Here is a 24,317-nt window from a genome sequence, read left to right on the forward strand (position 1 = left end):
GGCGCGCACAAGTGAGACCCACGTCGGCAATGCTGCCGACGTCGGAAGAAAAAGATATGTTGGTTCCGGGAACCAACACCCACGTTCAAGCGTGTAAGGGGCAGTCCCTGACCCGAAGCGGTCAGGTCGACAACGACGCGTCGGCTCCGGGAGCCGACGCACCCTCGGTGATGAGGGGCTCCGCCAATGAATGGCGTCGAGGTGACGACGGCGTGTCAACTCCGGGAGTTGACGCTGCAAACAGTGCGGACGGTTGCAAACGTACCGCTCTGACGCAATTTGCATGCTGTCGTGCAGCCGGGCTGCACGACGAAGCGCCATGCGATCAAGCCGGGCTTGATATCGCGCGCCCGCAGACAGGGTCTGCCGGCGAAGGGACACATTACCGTGCAGCCGGGCTGCACGAAGGAAAATGCGGTCAAGCCGGGCTTGATACCGCGCGTCCGCGGACAGGGTCCGCCGGCGAACGACTGTCCACGGCCGGGCCTGGACAAGAAGAACAACTGTGCGGAGCCGGGCTCCGCATAACAAGAAGACGGCGCAAGCGGAAAACGCTGCGCAAGTCTCGGTCCGGGACCGAGACTCATCAAGAGCAGTCTGCTGGGCAGACTGCGGCGGTGACGCCGGATGTCGAGACGCTAAGCGTCTTGACGCGCACCGATACTGGATTCCAGTATCGTGACATGGAACTCGCTAGTCCTCCGACGACGGCGTCGGAGTTGACTTCGCTTCCAGCCATGAGCTGGGAGCGCTTCACGCGCGACTTGCACGATGGACGCATCGAGCAAGTCTGCGTTCTTTCGGACAGCGAAAGAACGGCGAGCGAGAGCGAAGAGCTGAGGCAGCTCTTCATGGGAAGTACCACTGAGAGTGAAGACACTCTCAGTGCGAAGACGAAGCGAGAGCGCTTCGAGGAACAAGGTTGGGACTCGCTGAAGTCGAGTCCCTATTACGAATTGTTGAGGGAGTACAAAGACGTACTCCCGGAAGACATTCCTGCGGAGCTTCCGCAGGATAAGGGCATTCAGCACGAGATTGATCTCGTGCCGGGCACGAAGTACTGTGTCACGCGGCAGTGGCCACTGCCGCGAGAGCAAGTGAAAGCGATCGACGACTTCTTTGAAAGTCGTCGCAAGGCTGGACAAGTGCGGGAATCAAAGTCCCTGCACAGTGCTCCGACGTTCTGTGTCAAGAAGCCACAGGGCGGATGGCGCATCGTTCATGCCTACAACAAGCTGAACGATGCGACGGTACTGGCGCAGACGCCGATACCACGAAAAGATGTTATCATCGATTCGATGGCCGGGAGCACCGTTTACAGTGCTCTCGACTTGCGAGATGGATTTTATCAAATCCTAATGCGTGAGAGCGATATCCCTCTCACGGCAGTGAGCACGCCAAGCGGCATGCTCTGGGAATGGCTAGTAATGCCACAGGGGCTTAAGAATGCCCCTGCGACTTTCAACAGGTGCGTGACGCACTTGTTGCGCTCGGTGCGCGACTTCGCACCGAGCTACTTCGATGATGTATTCATCCACAGCCGGGCTGTGGATGGGAAGACCGACGTAGAGATGCACAAGGTGCATCTCCGGAAGCTACTTGAGCTCATGCGAAAGCATAAGCTCTACGCGAACCTGAAGAAGTGTATCTTCGGGGCGAGCGAGATACCCGTCCTCGGGTGTCTCGTAGGGAAGAATGGTGTCCGCCCTGACCCAGAAAAGGTCAGAGTGATTAACGAATGGCCAACGCCTTCAAGTGTCAAGGAACTGAGGCAGTTCCTTGGCTTGGCCACGTACTTGTGCAAGTACGTGGAGGACTATGCGGGCAAGATCCGCCCGCTGTCACAGCTCCTTAAGAAAGAAGCTGTGTGGAATTGGACACCCGATTGCCAAAAGGCATTCGATACAGTCAAGCGGGGCTTGACTGAGGCGCCGATCTTGGCAGTGGCTGACCAAGATCGCCCATTTCACGTAGTGTGTGACGCATCCGATTTCGCGATCGGATGCGCGTTGATGCAACACGATCACGAGGGTTGTGATTGTGTCGTCTACTACCAATCGCGTCAGCTGAAGCCAGCTGAGCGCAACTATCCGGTGCATGACAAGGAACTCCTTGCCATGAAGTTTGCACTCGCAAAGTTCCGAGTGTACTTGCTTGGGAGTAGACCATTTGTGGTCTACACCGACCATGCTTCACTGCGCACCGCAGTGAAGTCGCCACACATTTCACAAAGAATGGCGAGATGGCTCTCATTCTTTGCGGAGTATAACTTCCGGGTCGAATACAAACCCGGAAGATTGAACGTGGTGGCCGACGCGTTATCACGTCGGCCGGACTATGCAGAAGCTGTTGACGTCAATGCCATTGACGCCATGCGATCGAGCAAACCCACATCATCTCTGTTGGACGATGTGAAGGCCGCGTACGCGCACGACGCGGACGCGAAGCTCTTGCTGGCCTATGGCACAGCGCCTTCTGACAAGTCCCGTCAGAAGCTGCCCAAGCACCTTCGAGCGCGTGTACACGCTTTCGTGTGCACGACGGACTACTGCTTTACAATGCAGTCAACGACAACGCGGATCGCGTTGTCGTGCCGAATGACCATGACCTGCGACTCAGGATCATGTACGAGTATCATGATGCCCCGACTGCGGGACATCTCGGACGTGAGAAGACTTACGTCCTTCTCACGCGCGACTTCTACTGGCACCACCAGTATAAGTGGGTGCGCAAGTACATCCGTGCTTGCGAGGTATGCCAACGCGTGAAGCCTGCGCCATTCGCGCAGGCTCCACTGCAATCACTACCGACTCCGTCGGAGTGTTGGAAGTCCATGTCTTTGGACTTCATCTTTGGTCTTCCCCCGGATAGCGGAGGGAACACCGGTGTTGTGGTCTTTGTAGACCGTTTCAGCAAGATGGTACATCTTGCTGCGGTGCCAGCAGAGGTGACCGCGAAGCAGACGGCCCGTCTGCTCGTCGACATGGTGTTCAAACACCATGGCATGCCGTCCGACATTGTGTCGGACAGAGACCCGCGCTTCACAGCGCATCTGTGGCAAGAAGTGTTTACACTTCTTGGGAGCCAGCTTTCCATGTCGACTGCGGATCATCCGCAGACGGACGGTCAAACCGAGCGCGTGAATCGCGTGCTCGTCGATATGTTGAAGAGCTACGCTCACTCGTTCCAATACTGGAGCGAGTGCTTATCGATGGCAGAGTTTGCCATCAATAACTCAGTGCATGCCTCGACAGGGCATACACCGTTCTACGTGAATGCCATGCGGCACCCACGTCTACCGAGTTTACTCGGAGTGATGGCTCCCACTTTAAGTGGGGGAGGACCTACGACTGCAATACAGCAGCCGCAGAAAACCGCTGACACTTGCACAGTGTCAGCTGCAACAATGGACAAACCACATGAGTCTGCGCAGGGCGCAGACTCCCCCAACAACAAGGACAAAGGCCACGGGTCTGCGCAGGGCGCAGACACCGCAAAGAACCACGCAGAGGCCGAGCCTCTTGCAGAGAACGAGCTGAATGACTTCAGCCCGGATGCAATCAATTTCATCACCAAAAGACAAGCCGTAATTCGGTTTGTCCAAGACACTATAGCAGCTTCTGTTGATCAACAGAAGCTGAACGCAGACAATGCGGGCAGAGACAACACAAATGAATTTAAAGTTGGTTCATTAGTTTTGTTAGCTACACAAAACCTGCCTAGACATGCAGTTTCGGATTTCGGAGCAAGCAAGCTTGCTCCGCGCTTCATCGGGCCGTTCACTGTGTTGGCACGGCACGGCAACGCATACACACTAGACATACCGTCTAGCATGCGCCTCCATCCGACCTTTTACGTCGGACGGCTGAAGCCATACCGGCAGCACGAGCCATCTAGCTCGGCTGACCCGAAGCCTCGGCAGGAGCCGAGGCAGAAGCGGAGGACTTGGCCTCGGCGACGAGCAACCTCTCCTCCAGCGCGCGGACGCGCTGGAGCAACCCCTTCATCTGGGTCCCCAGCTCGACCTGGATATTCGAGGCGGTCTGCGAGACCGCCGCGACTTGGGCCTTCTGGTTCGCCAGCTCCTGCTTCAGGGCGGCGAACTCAGCGCCCTGAAGACGCTCCACGACGGTCACCCGGTCGTGGAGAGGCGCATACTGATCAGCCCGGGGCTGACCATACCCGGGGCGTGTTTCCACCCCGCCACCGCCGATCCGTGACGCCCGCGGCTCAACCCGCTGGATTGTTGAGCGGATTGTTGACCATAGTATCCCGAAAACGAACCCTCAAGGGGCTCGTTTTCGTATTCGTTGGAGAGGATTTCCTCCCCATCAAGATACATGGGAGCCGCGGAACGTCTTGCTGGAGGACGTTCCGGAAATGGTGAGGGCGTACGAGGAGCAGTACGCACTGGCACAGCGGAGTAGAGCGAGCGCTGCGATCATCGCCAGCGCCCGAACCCTCACGTGCTAAGAACTTAGCACGGAGCTCTTGAGACTTTCGGGCACACGGAACGACGTGTACCCGTTCAGGTCGCGGTCGCTCAAGCGGACCGCACCTGGAAGCACTTCGTGCACTGAAAGCCCTCGGGCACAGCGCACGGCACATTTGCCTCCTCAGCAGCAACATGAAGTTGCTCCAGCTTTCCACGCTTCGAGTACGTCTCGAAGCGATCACGCGCTTGCTTAATCCGATCACGGTAAGCACTCGGCCTCTTGTTGAAGTTCTCAACAAAGGCGTTCCAGCTTTGACAAAGTGCCTGCCATTCGGGCACTTTGCTGCGAGAAGAGGTCTTCTTGCTTTGAAACCATCGGAGCTCATGAAAGAGTCCGATGTAGTAATCGCGCCTTTGATGCGTTTCCGCATCAAAGTGCAGCTCGGCAGCCACAGCGTCATCTTTGATGGCGCTGCATACGTACAGCGGCACCTCATTCGGAGGTACCGAGTTCCCATACCGGTCCGCGATCTCGGACGCGGACGGCATCCATGGATCGCGCGCTGCAGGCGCAGCGCGCGGAGAGCCTTGAGCTTTAACATCACGCGCTGCAGAAGCAGCGCGCGGAGTACTGAGAGCCCCAGCCGAAGCGAGTGGGGTATCACTCTCAGTACGCGAACGCTTCGAGCTCGAAGCGTCCGATTCGTCCCCTTCACGCGGGCGAACGTTCTTGGCGTGAGGGTCGAGCGATTCGCTCGACACTGAGTCTTTACGCTTTGAGGGCGAGTCCTCCTCGCCCTCCATGTCTTCATCGTCGTCGTCGAAGTCGACGACGTCACCGTACTTCGCCTTCTGGCGTTCGAAGTAGTCGTCGATGGAGAGATGACTCCCCATCGACTTAGCAGACTTCTTCTGAGGCGCGCTCATCGTTAAATGAGCGCGGATTTCTTCTCCAAACGCGGAGAATTGACGAATAGTCAATTCCAAAGATTGACGTGCGGGGACCCCGCGCGTCTAACCTTAAGGGGGGGATGGTGTAACGGGGTTACACGTACAAGTGGCTGCAAGCCACTTGTGAATTTAACAGATAGGTTATCTGTTAAACGTTTTGGATACTTCCTCACATTGGTGTAAGACACACCGATGGATACATTGAAGTGGACCACCACAGTAAGTGGTCCACACATACCCAAAGATCCTATTGGTAGAAAGCAGCATCTTTCTACCAATCAGGGACATGCATATTAGCGGGGCTCTGACAGCCAGCCGCTGCCAACCCTTTCATAGATGATAAACAGTTTTAGCAGATTTTAGAGGAAGATCAATTTACAAACAATACAGTTCTCATTTTACCTAATCTAAGTCACTTGGAATCCTTTTGTTACTTAACTTATATTTGTGTATTCAAATATAATTAACCTAAGTAATTACTAAGTACTTACGCTTCCTCATACACGTTGCGCAACGTATAAGCTAAAGTAGTGAGTCAAGTTAGACCCACTACACTGCGAGACGCACGCGGGGAAATTCGCTGGATCGTCCAGCGAATTGTTGATCATAGGAAAACAATCCGAGGTCCGGATTGTTTTCGCATTCGCTGGAGAGGTTTCCCTCCCCAGCACGACACATGGGAACCACGAAACGTCCTGATGGAAGACGTTCCAGACATGGTGAAGGAATACGAAGCCCAACACGCACTACCAGCAAGAAGGTAGTGCGAGCGCTGTAGTAATCTACAACGCCTGACGACTCGCGTGCTAGATAATTAGCACGGAGATCATTGAAGCTTTCAGGTATACATATAGTATACCTGTTGTGGTCGCGGTTGCTAATACGCACCGCCACCTCGACGGACAGTGCGCACGGCGCACGGACACCAGCCTCCACCGCAACAGCGTGGAGTTGCTAATACTTGCTTCGCTTCGAGAAGGAGTCGAAGTGCTTTGGCGCTTGCCCGATCACGGTAAGCAACAGACATTCGCTTAGAGATGTCGACTCACAGACGCGGTCGACATCGAAGAATCGTACACAGACACTGTGTTGTCTGTTCCCGTGGTAACCTCGCCCTCCACGCATGGTACTCAGCAAATGAGCTTACCCTCTGTTGCAATGGCGGTCTTCAGCTTGGTCGTACTCATTGCGGATGAGTACGGAAACCCCCAACACAAACAATTGACCAGCAGTCAATATTAATTGACGTGTTGAGCCCGGCACGTCTAAGCTTAACGGGGGGTTGGCGTAACGGGGTTACACAAACAAGTGACAACTGTCTCTTGTACATGACAATGGTTTAACAGATAAATATCTGTTAAATGTTTTAGATACTTCCTCACATTGGTGTAAGGCACACCAATGGATACATTGAAGTGGGCCACCACAATGAGTGGTCCACACCTACCCAAAGATCCTATTGGTAGAAAGCAGCATATTTCTACCAATCAGAGACGTACATGTCTCTACTAGCCAACCACTGGCAATCCCTTTCATAGATGATAAACAGATTTAGAAGGAAGATCAATTTAAAAACAATGCTGTTCTCATTTTATCTTAATCTAGCTACTAGGTGTCTTTACTTGATTTATATTATACTTGTGGAGTCAAGTATAATTAATTCAAATTATTAATAAACCTAACGCTTCCTCACACACGTGGCGCACGTGTAAGAAACAGTAGTGAGCCAAGTAGGCCCACGACATATACAACTAAACAGGTTATTGATTTGGGTGCTCTGAAAGATCTCTAATACAGACAATATATGTTTGTACAGATCCCAAGTGGCCGTCGCAAGAAAAAGTTGCAGATTGCAAAGACATATTATCAGGCTGAAAACTTCGTTGAGTACATTTATCTTCTATGCATACTGCTCGGCTACTATTAGTATCACAACCAGCGAATGGGATCGCAATTGCTTACCAAGGGCAGGTTTCAACAAGACAATAGTAACAGTCGCCCCCCCCCGTCGACTACAAGAGAAGGTGAAGACAGGGGAATTACTTCACTTCATGCTTGAAGGAATATTTTTGGTGCTGAGATTTTGATAGTGCGGTCAAAAACATGCGCATACAAAGTTGTCAAGTCGCCTTCTGAACAATTTGCTGCAAGCTGGACGGACCCTTCCCTATAACCAACCCGTTCAATTAGACGCCCCCCACACACTGCCTGTCGAGAAGGTTTCGAATTTACATAGAATTTCGCCATGTGGATGTGCGTTTGACGTTGTCTAAGTCGATTGTGGTGGCTTGCCTGTACTCTCTGTGCTCACTTTTTTTTTCACTTGCAGAACAGTACGTAAATTAAAGACGGAAGGAGGGGATCCATCCTACGTGAAGATGTAATAGAGCTAGAAGCATGAGATGGGGATCAGAAGCATACTTGACATTGAGAGATTACGCAGTCATCGCATGTTGCCACGCTTCCGCATGAACCGCATTGCGATGTGGGATACTCGTAACACGAGGTGCCAATTTGCTCTCGCCTGCCATCAATGCAGCTAGAGGTGCTCCAACTTCTTGAGTGTAATGCGTGCATCGCTGAAAGACGCTAGATTTCCACCGCCCGTGGAGTTTAACCGTAGTTGATCCACGTCTCCGGCGATTAGCGTTGATGCTCCACCACTACGCAGAGAGTGACTCGATACCCGCTGCGGGTCCAGACCTGTTCCGATAGCTGCTGTCTTCAAGGCTTTCGACAACACCTCAGCCTTGAGCATTCGTCCTCGGCTAAATGGGCAGACTAAATCTGTTGGATCTTCCTCCTAAATCTGCTAAAACTGTTTATCATCTATGAAAGGGATTGCCAGTGGTTGGCTAGTAGAGACATGTACGTCTCTGATTGGTAGAAATATGCTGCTTTCTACCAATAGGATCTTTGGGTAGGTGTGGACCACTCATTGTGGTGGCCCACTTCAATGTATCCATTGGTGTGCCTTACACCAATGTGAGGAAGTATCTAAAACATTTAACAGATATTTATCTGTTAAACCATTGTCATGTACAAGAGACAGTTGTCACTTGTTTGTGTAACCCCGTTACGCCAACCCCCCGTTAAGCTTAGACGTGCCGGGCTCAACACGTCAATTAATATTGACTGCTGGTCAATTGTTTGTGTTGGGGGTTTCCGTACTCATCCGCAATGAGTACGACCAAGCTGAAGACCGCCATTGCAACAGAGGGTAAGCTCTCATTTGCTGAGTACCATGCGTGGGAGGGCGAGGTGCGCCGCTACCACGGGAACAGACAACACAGTGTCTGTGTACGATTCTTCGATGTCGACCGCGTCTGTGAGTCGACATCTCTAAGCGAATGTCTGTTGCTTACCGTGATCGGGTAAGCAAGCGCCAAAGCACTTCGAGTCCTTCTCGAAGCGAAGCAAGTATTAGCAACTCCACGCTGTTGCGGTGGAGGCTGGTGTCCGTGCGCCGTGCGCACTGTCCGTCGAGGTGGCGGTGCGTATTAGCAACCGCGACCACAACAGGTATACTATATGTATACCTGAAAGCTTCAATGATCTCCGTGCTAATTATCTAGCACGCGAGTCGTCAGGCGTTGTAGATTACTACAGCGCTCGCACTACCTTCTTGCTGGTAGTGCGTGTTGGGCTTCGTATTCCTTCACCATGTCTGGAACGTCTTCCATCAGGACGTTTCGTGGTTCCCATGTGTCGTGCTGGGGAGGGAAACCTCTCCAGCGAATGCGAAAACAATCCGGACCTCGGATTGTTTTCCTATGATCAACAATTCGCTGGACGATCCAGCGAATTTCCCCGCGTGCGTCTCGCAGCGGTGGCGGAGGTGGTGGAAACACGCACCGATGGTCAACGCCGTGTTGACCTTCACCTCGTGTCGCTCCACGACCAGGTGACGGTCGCGGAGTACCTTCAGAGCGCGGAGGTTGCCGCTCTGTACCATCGTGTCTCGGCTGTGGCGGTCTCCCAGACCGCCTTGAACGTGCGGTCGGACTGTAGGCCCGACTGTATTAACTGCTCCAGCGCGTAGTCGCGCTGGAGAGGAGGGTTTCCCCTGCTGAGTCTGTCTCTTCGGGTCAGACGAGCCACTTGGCTCGTGCTGGAGGTATGACTTTTACCGCCCGACATAAAATGTCGGGTGGAGCCGCATGCTAGACGGTATATCTAGCGTGTTGGCGTTGCTGTGGCGTGTCATCACCGTGAATGGACCGATGAAGCGCGGAGCAAGCTTACTTGCTCCGAAATCCAAAACTGCATGTTTAGGCAGGTTTTGAGTAGATAACAAAACCAATGAACTCATTTTGAACTCATTTGTGTTGCCCCTGCCAATATTATCGGCGTTCAGCTTCTGTCTATCCACAGAAGCTGTAATCGTGTCCTGGACAAACCGAATTTCGGCTTGGCTGCGATGGATGAAGTCAATCGCATCCGAGCTGAACTCGTTCAGCTCGCTCTCCGCAAGAGGCCCGGCCTCTGCGTGGTTCTTCGCGGTGTCTGCGCCCTGCGCAGACCCGTGGTCCTTGTTCCTTGTGTAGTTTGTGCTCTGCCCAGACTCGTTTTCCTTGTTCTGGCGGTCAGTGCCCTGCGCCGACCCTTGGTTCTTCCTGCCAAGGTCTGCGCCCTGCGCAGACCTGGTTGTCTTGTTCCTTGTTGTCGCGGCTGACAATGTGCAGGTGTCAGCGGCTTTCTGCAGCTGCTGTGTTGCAGTCGTAGATCCTCCCCCACTTAAAGTGGGAGCCACCACTCCGAGTAAACTCGGCAGACGGGGATGCCGCATGGTATTCACATAGAACGGTGTATGCCCGGTCGAGGCATGCACCGAGTTGTTGATGGCGAATTCCGCCATCGACAAACACTCGCTCCAGTATTGGAACGAGTGAGCGTAGCTCTTCAGAATGTCGACGAGCACGCGGTTCACGCGCTCGGTTTGGCCGTCCGCCTGCGGATGGTCCGTGTAGTGGGTCTAACTTGACTCACTATTTTAGCTTACACGTTGCCCGGCGTGTATGAGGAAGCGTAAGTACTTAGTAATTACTTAGGTTAATTTTATTTGAATACACAAATATAATTTAAATCAGATAAGACTCCAAGTGACTTAGATTAGGTAAAATGAGAACTGTATTGTTTGTGAATTGATCTTCCTCCTAAAACTGCTAAAACTGTTTATCATATATGAAAGGGATTGACAGCGGCTGGCCCACCAATATGCATGTCTCTGATTGGTAGAAAGATGCTGCTTTCTACCAATAGGATCTTTGGGTAGGTGTGGACCACTCATTGTGGTGGCCCACTTCAATGTATCCATTGGTGTGTCTTACACCAATGTGAGGAAGTATCTAAAACTTTTAACAGATATCCTATCTGTTAAATTCACAAGTGGCTCGCAGCCACTTGTACGTGTAACCCCGTTACACCATCCCCCCTTAAGGTTAGACGCGCGGGGTCTCGGCACGTCAATCTTCTGAATTGACCATTCGTCAATTCTCCGCGTTTGGAGAAGAAATCCGCGCTCATTCAACGATGAGCGCGCCTCAAGAGAAGAAGACTCCGAAGTCGGTGGAGAGTCATCTCTCCATCGATGACTACTTTGAACGCCAGAAGGCGAAGTATGGCGACGTCGTCGACTTCGACGACGACGATGAAGACATGGAGGACGAGGAGGACTCGTCCTCAAAGCGCAAGGACTCAGTGTCGAGCGAATCGCTCGACCCTCATGCCAAGAACATTCGCCCGCGTGAAGGGGACGAATCGGACGCTTCGAGCTCGAAGCGTTCGCGAACTGAGAGCGATACCCCACTCGCTTCCGCTGGGGCTCTCAGTACTCCGCGCGCTGCGCCTGCAGCGCGCGATCCGTGGATGCCGTCCGCGTCCGAGATTACGGACCGGTATGGGAACTCGGTACCTCCGAATGAGGTGCCGCTGTACGTATGCAGCGCCATCAAAGATGACGCCGTGGCTGCCGAGCTGCACTTTGATGCGAAGACGCATCAAAGGCGCGATTATTACATCGGACTCTTCCATGAGCTCCGATGGTTTCAAAGCAAGAAGACATCTTCTTGCAGCAAAGTGCCCGAGTGGCAGGCACTTTGTCAAAGTTGGAACGCTTTGTTGAGAACTTCAACAAGAAACCGAGTGCTTACCGTGATCGGATTAAGCAAGCGCGTGAGGCTGCTCGTCGCCGGGGCCAAGGCTTCCGCTTCTGCCTCGGCTCCGGCCGAGGCTTCGGGTCAGCCGAGCTAGATGGCTCGTGCTGCAGGTATGGCTACAGCCGTCCGATGTAAAAGGTCGTATGGAGGCGCATGCTAGACGGTATGTTTAGCGTGTATGCGTTGCCGTGCCGTGCCTACACAGTGAATGGACCGATGAAGCGCGGAGCAAGCTTGCTTGCTCCGAAGTCCGAAACTGCATGTTTAGGCAGGTTTTGTGTAGCTAACAAAACTAATGAACCAACTTTAAATTCATTTGTGTTGCCTCTGCCCAAATTGACTGCGTTCAGTTTCTGTTGATCAACAGAAGCTGCCATTGTGTCTTGGACAAACCGAATTACGGCTTGTCTTTTGGTGATGAAATTGATTGCATCCGGGCTGAAGTCATTCAGCTCGTTCTCTGCAAGAGGCTCGGCCTCTGCGTGGTTCTTCGCGGTGTCTGCGCCCTGCGCAGACCCGTGGTCGTTGTCCTTGTCGGTGGAGGAGTCTGCGCAGGGTGCAGACTCATGTGGTTTGTTCATTGTTGCAGCTGACACTGTGCAAGTGTCAGCGGTTTTCTGCGGCTGCTGTATTGCAGTCGTAGGTCCTCCCCCACTTAAAGTGGGAGCCATCACTCCGAGTAAACTCGGTAGACGTGGATGTCGCATGGCATTCACGTAGAACGGTGTATGCCCTGTCGAGGCATGCACTGAGTTATTGATGGCAAACTCTGCCATCGATAAGCACTCGCTCCAGTATTGGAACGAGTGAGCGTAGCTCTTCAACATATCGACGAGCACGCGATTCACGCGCTCGGTTTGACCGTCCGTCTGCGGATGATCCGCAGTCGACAGCAAGAAGTGTAAACACTTCTTGCCACAGGTGCGCTGTGTAGCGCGGGTCTCTGTCCGACGCGATGTCGGTCGGCATGCCATGGTGTTTGAACACCATGTCGACGAACAGACGGGCCGTCTGCTTCGCAGTCACCTCTGCCGGCACCGCAGCAAGATGTACCATCTTGCTGAAACGGTCTACAAAGACCACAACACCGGTGTTCCCTCCGCTATCCGGGGGAAGACCAAAGATGAAGTCCAAAGACATGGACTTCCAACACTCCGACGGAGTCGGTAGTGCGTGTGCGAATGGCGCAGGCTTTACGCGTTGGCATACCTCGCAAGCACGGATGTACTTGCGCACCCACTTATACTGGTGGTGCCAGTAGAAGTCGCGCGTGAGAAGGACGTATGTCTTCTCATGTCCGAGATATCCCGCAGACGAGGCATCATGATATTCGTGCATGATCCTGAGTCGCAGGTCATGGTCATTCGGCACGACAACGCGATCCGCGTTGTCGTTGACTGCATTGTAAAGCAGTAGTCCGTCGTGCACACGAAAGCGGTGTACACGCGCTCGAAGGTGCTTGGGCAGCTTCTGACGGGACTTGTCAGAAGGCGCTGTACCATAGGCCAACAAGAGCTTCGTGTCCGCGTCGTGCGCGTACGCGGCCTTCACATCGTCCAGCAGAGACGATGTGGGTTTGCTCGATCGCGTGACGTCAATGGCATTGACGTCAGCAGCTTCTGCATAATCCGGCCGACGTGATAACGCGTCGGCCACCACATTCAATCTTAAGAATGAGAGCCATCTCGCCATTCTTTGTGGTATGTGTGGCGACTTCACTGCAGTGCGCAGTGATGTATGGTTGGTGTAGTCCAGAAACGGTCTACTTCAAAGCAAATCCACTCGGGATTTCGGGAGTGCGTATTTCATGGCAAGGAGTTCCTTGTCATGTACTGGATAGTTGCGCTCAGCTGGATTCAGCTGACGCGATTGGTAGTAGACGACACAATCACAACCCTCGTGATCGTGTTGCATCAACGCGCATCCGATCGCGAAATCGAATGCGTCACATACGACGTGAAATGGGCGATCTTGGTCAGCCACTGCCAAGATCGGCGCCACAATCAAGCCCCGCTTGACTGCATCGAATGCCTTTTGGCAATCGGTTGTCCAATTCCACACAGCTTCTTTCTTAAGAAGCTGTGACAGCGGGCGGATCTTGCCCGCGTAATCCTCCACGTACTTGCACAAGTACGTGGCCAAGCCAAGGAACTGCCTCAGTTCCTTGACACTTGAAGGCGTTGGCCATTCATTGATCACCCTGACCTTTTCCGGGTCAGGGCGGACACCATTCTTCCCTACGAGACACCCGAGGACGGGTATCTCGCTCGCCCCGAAGATACACTTCTTCAGGTTCGCGTGGAGCTTATGCATTCGCATAAGCTCAAGTAGCTTCCGGAGATGCACAGAGTGCATCTCTCTGTCGGTCTTCCCGTCCACAGCCCGGCTGTGGATGAACACATCATCGAAGTAGCTTGGTGCGAAGTCGCTCACCGAGCGCAACAAGTGCGTCACGCACCTGTTGAAAGTCGCAGGGGCATTCTTAAGCCCCTGTGGCATTACTAGCCATTCCCAGAGCATGCCGCTTGGCGTGCTCACTGCCGTGAGAGGGATATCGCTCTCACGCATTAGGATTTGATAAAATCCATCTCGTAAGCCGAGAGTACTGTAAACGGTGCTCCCGGCCATCGAATCGATGATAACATCTTTTCACGGTATCGGCGTCTGCGCCAGTACCGTCGCATCGTTCAGCTTGTTGTAGGCATGAACGATGCGCCATCCGCCCTGTGGCTTCTTGACACAGAACGTCGGATCACTGTGCAGGGACTTTGATTCCCGCACTTGTCCAGCCTTGCGACGACTTTCAAAGAAGTCGTCGATTGCTTTTACTTGCTCTCGCGGCAGTGGCCACTGCCGCGTGACACAGTACTTCGTGCCCGGCACGAGATCAATCTCGTGCTGTATGCCCTTATCCTGCGGAAGCTCCGCAGGAATGTCTTCCGGGAGTACGTCTTTGTACTCCCTCAGTAATTCGTAATAGGGAATCGACTTCAGCGAGTCCCAACCTTGTTCCTCGAAGCACTCTCGCTTCGTATTCGCACTGAGAGTGTCTTCACTCTCAGTGGTACTTCCCATGAAGAGCTGTCTCAGCTCTTCTCTCTCGCTCTTCGTTCTTTCGCTGTCCGAAAGAACGCAGACCTGCTCGATGCGTCCATGGTGCAAGACGCGTGTGAAGCGCTCCCAGCTCACGACTGGAAGCGAAGTCAACTCCGACGCCGTCGTCGGAGGATTAGCGAGTTCCATCTCACGATACTGGAATCCAGTATCGGTGCGCGTCAAGACGCTTAGCGTCTCGACATCCGGCGTCACCACCTCAGTCTGCCCAGCAGACTGCTCTTGATGCGTCTCGGTCCCAGACCGAGACTTGCGCAGCGTTCTCCGCTTGCGCCGTCTTCTTGTTGTGCGGAGCCCGGCTCCGCACAGTTGTTCTTCTGGTCCAGGCCCGGCCGTGGACAGTTGTTCGCCGGCGGACCCTGTCCGCGGGCGTGCGGTATCAAGCCCGGCTTGACCGCATGTTCCTTCATGCAGCCCGGCTGCACGGAAATGTGTCCCTTCGCCGGCAGACCCTGTCTGCGGGCGCGCGATATCAAGCCCGGCTTGATCGCATGGCGCTTCGTCGTGCAGCCCGGCTGCACGACAGCATGCAAATTGCGTCAGTGCGGTACGTTTGCAACCGTCCGCACTGTTTGCAGCGTCAACTCCTGGTGTTGACACGCCGTCGTCACCTCGACGCCATTCATTGGCGGAGCCCCTCATCACCGAGGGTGCGTCGGATCCCGGAGCCGACGCGTCGTTGTCGACCTGACCTCTTCGGGTCAGGGATTGTCCCATGCGTACTTGAACGCGAGTGTTGGTTACCGGAACCGACACATCCTCATCCTTCGACGTCGGCAGCACCGCCGACGTGGATCCCACTTGTGCGCATCCTCGCGCACCCCTTGGGCACTCCGGGACAGCGGCATTAAGCGCTGTCTCGACTGGCGAGTCGCGCGCACCTGCGGGTGCGTGCGCTGCGGTAACAGGGCCATCGCTCTCTGTTCCGCTGTCGCCGCCGAAGCGCACGCCATAACAACGTCGTGCTTATCGTCCAGGTCCAGGACGATAAAGTGTTCGACAAACACTCGTTGTATGTACGAGAAGCGCTCGTTCACGACGCGCTTCTCGGTCTTCATGATGGCACCTGTTGCCAGTCGCACTTCCAGAACACTTCGAGTTACCTTTACATCCTCGAAGTCAACACTCGGTAAGATCCGCAGTCGAACAAAGTTATTAGATGTGCCCGAATCTACCAAAGCTCGAAGAGAGTCACTCGCTCCCTTCGAGTAAATCTTCAAGATGACTAAGTTCGGCCTGTCATCTTGCTTCTTGCAGCGAGAATGAGTCTCACTAGGGGCTGTAGCCCTCAGTGTCGCGTGCCCGATGTCGGCACGCGTGACAGCATTACCAGTAGGGCGCCCCGCGCCTACTGGATGTTCGCGTTTTTTGTTGGTCCGCGGCGATGCCTAGCATCGCCACGACGGCCACCATTGTAGTGCACGGGAGCCGTGCACTCTCTGGCAAAGCGACCGATCCTTCCGCAACGGAAGCATCGCACGTTACCTCCCTGCTGCTGGTAACCAGCGGTTGTTGCGCTCGAGAGGTCCATTGGTTCTGGACCTCCCGTCCTCATTACCGGGCGCGGTTGCGGCCTCGGTACATTTGCATGGAGTTTAGCCTGCCGCAGGCTAAACTCTTCTTGCATGGCAAGGGTGATTGCAGCTTCGAGAGTACTCGGGTACTCTCGGAGGAGATAGGTCTTCACGGGCCCATCTCTTAATTCCTTCACGAACGTGACAACCTTAGTCGCCTCGTCTATCGGATTGGTCACGATGTTCGAGACCAAGTACCGTGCACGCTGCGCGTAAGCATGGACGTCATGCTTACCCTGCTGAAGGTCGAGGAACTCCGCCCTCGACCGGAACTCGTTTTGCGGGGGCTCAAACGCTTGTTTGAGCTCCTCTTTGAACACTTCGTACGTGCTGAAGCACGTAGGATCGGAGAGTCGGCGCCCATATGCCCAACTCCTTGCGCGTCCGCCAAGGCAGGACATGGCGAACGCGGCCTTCGACAGCGGGTCGACGATGCGTCGAGCCGCTATGGCTGTGTCGAGCTCGACAAGCCACCGGAGGAGAGGCTCGCCCTCTCTTCCCACGTAATTACTTACGCTCAATTTCAATGATTGAGCACGCGGTGTCGTCCCTGACGACGCCGTCACTGAGGAAGCAGCATCGCACTGCTCCTTCATGATGAACCCCAGAGCAACACCATGTTGCTCCGTCGGCGATAGCGTACGCAGCATCGTAGCTATCGCCGCTTCTCGAATGACTGTTGACAGTCGTTGGAGGGCTTCCCACTCTGGGTCAGACAGGTGGGGGCAGTCAGCGCGTGCAACATGCGTTGCAGGCGTGTTGGAGCTCTCCATGGGCACCTCCGTGCTCATGGGATTCTCGGCTCCGCGTTCGTACACCTCGTACGAACGTCACGTAGTCGGTCGTTGGACGGACTACAAAGTGCTACCAGGTGTAGTGGGTCTAACTTGACTCACTACTTTCGCTTACACGTTGCGCAACGTGTATGAGGAAGCGTAAATACTTAGTAATTACTTAGGTTAATTTTATTTGAATACACAGATATAATTTAACTTAGACAAGACTCCAAGTAGCTAGTTTAAGGTAAATTGAGAACTGTATTGTTTGTAAATTGATCTTCCTCCTAAATCTGCTAAAACTGTTTATCATCTATGAAAGGGGTTGGCAGCGGCTGGCTGTCAGAGCCCCACCAATATGCACGTCTCTAATTGGTAGAAATATGCTGCTTTCTACCAATAGTTTCTTTGGGTAGGTGTGGACCACTCATTGTGGTGGCCCACTTCAATGTATCCATTGGTGTGTCTTACACCAAGATGAGGAAATATCTAAAACTTTTAACAGATATTTTATCTGTTAAAATCACAAGTGGCTTGTAGCCACTTGTGCGTGTAACCCCGTTACAGGTACGAGTACACTCGAGCGGTAAAAATTACATATCGTTGTAGTTTCTACCGTAACCCAGATTTCTGTAAAGGAGGCTTGTTCTACTATGCGGGAACGATGTCGTACGACTTTGAGAACATGGTGCCCCACACGTGGCAGCGCGAAGCAGGAGTTGCAGAAGTGCTAGCGAATGATGACGGTGTTTGTGTCTACAATGAAGATGCCATGTAGAAATACCTAGATGACCTTGCGGAGCAGGCCTTTTCGCTAAGAACAGTTGGGCAATGACTTACGAAAGGTTCTACAAAACCTCGACTAGTGGTGTGCGAGGAATCTCTCGAGCTCAGGTGACAACTCGTGTTGGACATGCAAATGCGAAGTCTAATACGTGGAATCGAAGGTCAAGGCACGCTAAGAGGCGACAAATCTGGTGTATTCGCGAGGCAAATGGAATTTGTTTTGGCTGTACGTCGCTAAAACGTGGTTAGTTAATATCTAACCAATTCATTTGCTTTTTACACGAGCTTTCCGACAATATACAATACGCTAAAATTGAAAAAATATTGAGATCACACGCACCAAATAAAGTCCCGGATTTCGGGGGTCCGGAAATGGAGATATATTTTTTCGACCGAAGTGACTCCACGAGTTCTAGACAATTTAAAACGATCAACAGCTTAAAAGAAGCACAAGACACAGCTCTTTCGATTCATGCGGCTAAATCGCGATTCGTACTTAGGTTCGTAAGCATGTTTTTGTTTGACGCGGTCTCGTATGTATCCCCCTCCCCCAGAGTTGTGGAATGTCTTTCAGGTGCAGCGCGAAATTGTAAACAGGACCAAAATTCCGCTTGGGGGGGGGCACCTTAGAGTTAAACACGAGAATGAACGCACATCCAACGCTCAAGCGGTTCGTGTGTGTCATCGAAGAAATCGCGCGCGAGTATGTTGTCCACAGGTCGAGCATAATCGCAGGAGTCTCCGCCGCTTCAGTAAGGCTGAGCATGTGTTTTCAAGACCGGCAGTATTACCAGAACCCAGTGAAGTCGAGAACCCCGTCAGTGAAGACGACACAAACCTCGAGAGTGAGTATATTAATGGTATCGATGACGGTTCACAGCTCCACGAGGATCTCGGAATAATTTACGACACTTCCTAGACTATAAAGAAGCGGTGGAGTCCGACGGTGAGGAGCAGTCACTCGCCCACAGTAGTGCAGATTAATCTCAGCAAACTTTGTTAATCCCTTAATCCATTTCCATTTATCTAACACATGACTAAGGGAAATTGGTTACGTGATCAAAGCGTGTGACTTAATGCGTTCATGACCTGTAATAAAGGTTACCGCCTTTACGGGAGGTCGGGAATTACTACACAAAGACGATATATATAGGTCCCAACACACATTTGTAGGTGTTTAGCTCTGGAACTGGGAAGTGAAGACACGCCGACTATCTGTGTTCATCCATGTATCGCTATCGAACACTGGCTGCAGTACGTTGTCGTCATAGCTAGCGAGACCCCAGTGATCTTCAGAGTCTCGGATTCTACCGTAAAGGAGAATGTTTTTCGTATTTCTTCGCTCAAATTAACGTTATGTTCAGTAATTAAACGTACACGTACATGTTCAGTACTGAATGTATGGTTGTACTGTACTGTAGGTATTTGAATGACACGTCAAATTGCTCTCGTTCATCCCTCTGTGCTTGCTGATGTTGTACAGCACATCTCGACTTTTGGTGGTGCTCTGCCAATCCATTTAACGGTTTCAGCAGTGTCTGGCTGTTCCGAGTGATTCGCCCTGCATCATGCGTCCACAGGCCTCTCTAATTGAGGGAATACCCTCAATTCCCTATATTAAGCTAATTGAGTCATTCTAATATAGGTATGACGAGGATGGATCCGTATAGTAAACGCAACATAATATATTCTGAACTAAGTTATTGACTGTGCTACTTGAGAGTGTTGAGTCGCAAGGATCCGAGCTTGATGAGCGAGTCGGGGGGGGGGGGGGGGGGGGGGTTCGCTCTAGAGGCGCTGCCGTGACACCGTTTTGGAAACTATCCACATCGCCCTACTAAGACGCAACAGCGTCTGAAAGCGACCATTTAGTTTCTTCCACACCTTTTCAAAGCTATCCGCGCACTTCTCCACGCTTCGTGTTCGAGTAGATCAACTCGAGTATGGCGTTTCCTGTTAACTCGGAACAGAAACTTGATGTACTCCGTATTTCCGGTCCCTTTTCTCTTAAAATCGGTTAATGAAGAAAAACTGCAAGTAGCAAAAGCACTTTAGACGTCTCCGGATGTCGTCTAAGGCGTACTTGACATCTTGGACTAACTGAAACGGGCCTGGAGGTTGTTTGCATGTTTCTTTAACCTTCAATGTGTTGGTGAGTCTCGCTTTGGCGCTAGATTTTAAGGCTGGGCTGGCGGTATCCCATGGAGAAGGTGGGTAAAAATCTCGATTTTGCAAGGGATGACCAGGCGTCTTAATAGAAGTGATGCGAGGGAAATCGGGCCAATTTCCCTCGATTAGAGAGGCCGGTGCATGCTGGCCAACCCCGCTCTGAGGGAATGTTCTCCTTGAACATATTGCTGTATTTTATGTCTGTAAATGTACATCCTACGTTTATGGTGAAACATAATCTGGTCATGCCAATCGGTGGCCATGGTGGACCTCTTGGGGCTGTTCGCCAGAGTTTGACATGCTCCGTGCTCTTGGTAGACCCCGAGTCCACGCTTGTCGTATGTGTATCTTCCCGTCCTTCGCCACTTCCGCTGCCATCAGGCTCTGATGATCAGGGATTCCGTACAAATGCTCCTGCGAGAGTACCGGTACAGTGTACAGGCACCAGGTGTGCCGCCCAGCTCAACAAGCCGGACTGGCCCATCACTTTTATTTGTTTATACTATGAGAAACGCGATAAATGTGTGATCTGCCATTGCAACAGATCGTACATTTTCGACAGGTACAGCGCAGCTACTACATATGTACAGAAATTTCAACACTCCAGGTGAGGCCAATTCACATCGTGGCTTCTGTATTGAGCATCCCTCCATTTCACATTTGGCACCCTATCCGTCGAGTAAACTTTAAGCTGCCAAATGCGTGCTGATTTCGTATTCCTCCTGTTCGCGCTGCTTGCCTGCTGCAGCGGAATCGCCAGCGCCGAGCGTGCCGTCAAGGTCAATGCTCTCCACTCGGACTCCATCGAGGCCTCCATCAGCAGCCGCAATCTCCGGGGTACTGCTGCAAGCGATGAAGAGAGGCTGGGAAACATTGCGTTGGGAAACTTTGCGGAGCGAGTGATGGGCATTTTCAATCGGAAACCGAGCCTCGCCAAACAAGCCGAGAAGCTACAGAAGAGCCCCAGTACGGTCAAGGCGTTGGAGCAGGCGACCCTTACGGAAAAGAGCTCAAACAACCTGCGAGCGTACTTTTCTAGGCTTTCGGCGAACAGCTCGAAGAAGGAGAAGTTTTTCATTATCGCGACCATTGTGTTGTTCGCGGCTGGCATCAAAGTGACCTGGCTGTAGTACGAGTTGGTGGACCAGTGTACGACAAACTAAGAGCTGAAGCAAAAAAAATCCTTACACTCCCACTACGTGTACTTTTGCCAGCATTTTGCATGATCTCGCGCGTTTTCTTTAGTACAAGGCGTGCAAATTCACGCGGCTCACGACGCTTTGAATGTGAAGAATGCAGGCCTTTTTGCTGACGAGTTGAAGACTTGATTGTTGTGACTTTCGTAGTATTCACCCACCTCGGGGGTCGAGCCATGTATGTTGAACTGCAACTGTATCACTTTAGGCGTCTGAAGTACTGCAATCTATGTGTCTACCGTCTCGCGGTACCGGTAGATTCAAACTTTGGGTGATGCACAGAACACTTCAACTTCGTTGGAAAGAACGAGAGTTTTGCAGGCATGACGCCCGCAGTTCAAAACATAAATACAAACGAAACCATATTTTTATCACATCCATCTTGGGTGCCTACGAAACGACTTCGCCTTCTTCCGCAGCAACGTCCGCGCCCACTCTTCAACAGAACCAAGACACCATCAAGAGCCCAAGACCAACTTTACCACATTAGTACACTAGCACCATGATCAGTGGCGGCAGCGGTCACCACCGCGTGTCCCCGGAGGTGACGCTCAAAAACCCGAATCCGGATGCCACCCTGACGCCCAAAATCCCGACCAACGTCGGCATCAGCAAGAAAGTGCCATCGACCAATGCAATGAACGGTACCAACGCTCCCGTTCGAAGATTCCCGTTTCTTGGCGCTCAAAAGCCGCTGACACCGGCACAGGCAGCGCTGCGCGAGGCGCGTAGACGCGCTGTGCTGTCCGTGCTGGAAGCCAAGTGGTTCACAGTGATGATGCTGATCGTCACGGTGTACGCGCTGTTCGGAGACGACATCCGGCTGTCGCTCTTCTCGCTTTCAGCGGACAACGGGTTCTACTCGCTGGCCACCATTTGTCTGGTGCTCTTCTCCCTCGAGTTCATCGCCTCGTGCTACGCCAAACCGGGCTACGTCTTGAGCTTTTACTTCTTGCTGGACCTCATCGCTACTTTCTCCGTGCTGCCCGACATCGGGTGGATCTGGAATCAAATTATCGGTACCACCACGAGTTCATCAGCGATCAAGGCCAGCAAGGCTACACGGGCGGGTAGCAAGGCCGGGCGAATCGTGCGTGTCGTGCGAGCTGTTCGACTCTTCCGAGTCGTCAAAATCCTCAAGTGGAAGAACGACGCCAACAAAGGACCTTCTGAAGTGCTCCAGGAAAGCAAAGTCGGAAGCAAGATGGGCGAGGTGACGGTGCAGCGTGTTGTGATTCTGGTGCTCTTCCTCATCATACTACTGCCGGTATTCGATGGCGGATACACCCAGGTGGAGTACCGCTACCAGGATTATGGACTTCGAATCATCCACATGCTCGTGTCCTCGGGCATGACAACACCGAGCGTTGCAAGCTCCTCGGAGTATTCTCGCCTCCTATTTGGCTACGTGCGTGACGCTGGTTTGCTGCTGTACATTCAAATGACCAACGTAACCAACGATCAGCTCGTGGCTGACATCACAAGTCTCCGGTTCCAAACCTCGGCCAGCTCTCCGCACAACTTGACCGTCAACCCGTCCAACGACTGGTCGGTGGATAATTTGCTGCCCAACTATGCTGCTGTGACGAGTAAATATCGCGATGTCGAGGTCAACATCGTGAAAACCTACGGCTGCTTCAACCAGAACTTCATCGTGATCGACTCCTCGGACACCACCAGTGCGTGCGTAAGTATCGCCATCTTTGACGTGTCCTCGGCGAGTTCGTCGTCGGCAGCCTACAACATTCTGAAGACGTTTTTCATTATTATCGTGCTGGTCGCGGCCTCGACATCCTTCATCCGCACGGCTCGCATTCTTGTGCTGGACCCCATCGAACGCATGATGGACGTCGTGAAAAAGCTCGCCGACAACCCGCTGGCTAGCGTGCAGACATCGGGTGACGACACTCAGATCCGCAAGAATGCCAAGGAGGAGGGCTTCGAGACGGCACTATTGGAGCTTACACTATCGAAGGTCGGTCGTCTTATGCAGGTGGGCTTCGGTGCGGCCGGCGCTGACATCATCGGCAAGAACATGGGCTCTGGAGACCTTGATCCGATGCTGCCGGGCAAGAAGATCACAGCTATCTACGGCTTCTGCGATATCCGCCAATTCACCGACACAACCGAATGTCTGCAAGAAGAGGTGATGGTGTACGTGAACAAACTGGGCGACATCATGCACACCGGAACGCACCACTACTACGGCATGGCCAACAAGAATGTCGGTGACGCCTTTCTGTTATCGTGGAAAATCTGCGACGGCGAGCTCGCGTGCTTTTCGCGATTTACGGATACACCAACCGAGGAGGACCGAGTTCAGGTGAACCAGTCGATCACGTGTCCACCAAATGCCGGTGCGGGCACCAAATTGCGTCGCATCACACCGACGGAGATGGCCGACAGCGCCCTCACGGCCTTCATCAAGTGTATGATCGACCTGGATAACGCCAACACGGATGGTCCGCTAACGGAGTACTTGACAAAGGACGCTGTCGTGAAGCGATTTGGTCCAGCTTTCCGAATCAAAATGGGCTTCGGCATGCACGTGGGCTGGGCAGTTGAAGGCGCCATCGGGTCGCGCTTCAAGATCGACGCCACGTACATATCTCCGCATGTTGAGATGGCCGACCGCCTCGAAGCTGGATCCAAGATGTTCATGACGCCGATTAACATTTCGCACTGGCTTGCAGCACTAGTTTCGCCCGGAGCACGCCGCTTCCTGCGCAAGATGGACCGCATGAGTATCCGAGGAGTGGACACGCCTCTCACGGTGTATACGTTCGACGTCACCGTTATGAAGGTTGGTTTTGGCACGCCCAAGATCGACCCGGCAACGGGGCTTCAAGTAGCGGTGGACTTCGAGAACGACCCCGAGTATCTCGAGATCCGTGAAGGCCTCGAACCAGCCTTCCTCGAGGCCGCCGGCAGCGCCGTTGAAGCCTACCTCAGTGGAGATTGGCCGAAGGCGCGACATTACCTCACTCACGCTCAGCAAATTCGACCCCAAGACGGGCCCTGCAAACACCTCATGGGGGTGTTGAAGTCGAACAACTTTGAAACACCGCGGGACTGGAAGGGATACCGCTACGTCGCAGGTTACTAGAAGCTATCCAAACGTATGACAGGGAAGAAGAATTCTCGGTAATATTCATGAA

At 52.9% G+C, this 24,317-nt stretch overlaps 2 protein-coding genes across 2 annotated transcripts; both read left to right on the forward strand.

Annotated features, from left to right (window-relative positions):
• Nucleotides 1-20,661: 20,661 nt before the first annotated feature.
• Nucleotides 20,662-21,093, forward strand: IUM83_18634 (putative secreted RxLR effector protein; the record flags this gene model as incomplete). The annotated part of the gene is made up of 1 exon (XM_067943644.1): nt 20,662-21,093. One exon carries the CDS (start codon nt 20,662-20,664, stop codon nt 21,091-21,093), a length of 432 nt encoding a protein of 143 aa, XP_067786166.1.
• Nucleotides 21,094-21,661: 568 nt separating this feature from the next.
• IUM83_18635 (Voltage-gated Ion Channel (VIC) Superfamily) lies at nt 21,662-24,265 on the forward strand (the record flags this gene model as incomplete). The annotated part of the gene is made up of 1 exon (XM_067943645.1): nt 21,662-24,265. One exon carries the CDS (start codon nt 21,662-21,664, stop codon nt 24,263-24,265), a length of 2,604 nt encoding a protein of 867 aa, XP_067786169.1.
• Nucleotides 24,266-24,317: the final 52 nt, after the last annotated feature.

The sequence above is a fragment of the Phytophthora cinnamomi genome (assembly GCF_018691715.1).
Source record: "Phytophthora cinnamomi strain GKB4 chromosome Unknown Contig70, whole genome shotgun sequence".
NCBI classification, from domain to species: Eukaryota; Oomycota; class Peronosporomycetes; order Peronosporales; family Peronosporaceae; genus Phytophthora; species Phytophthora cinnamomi.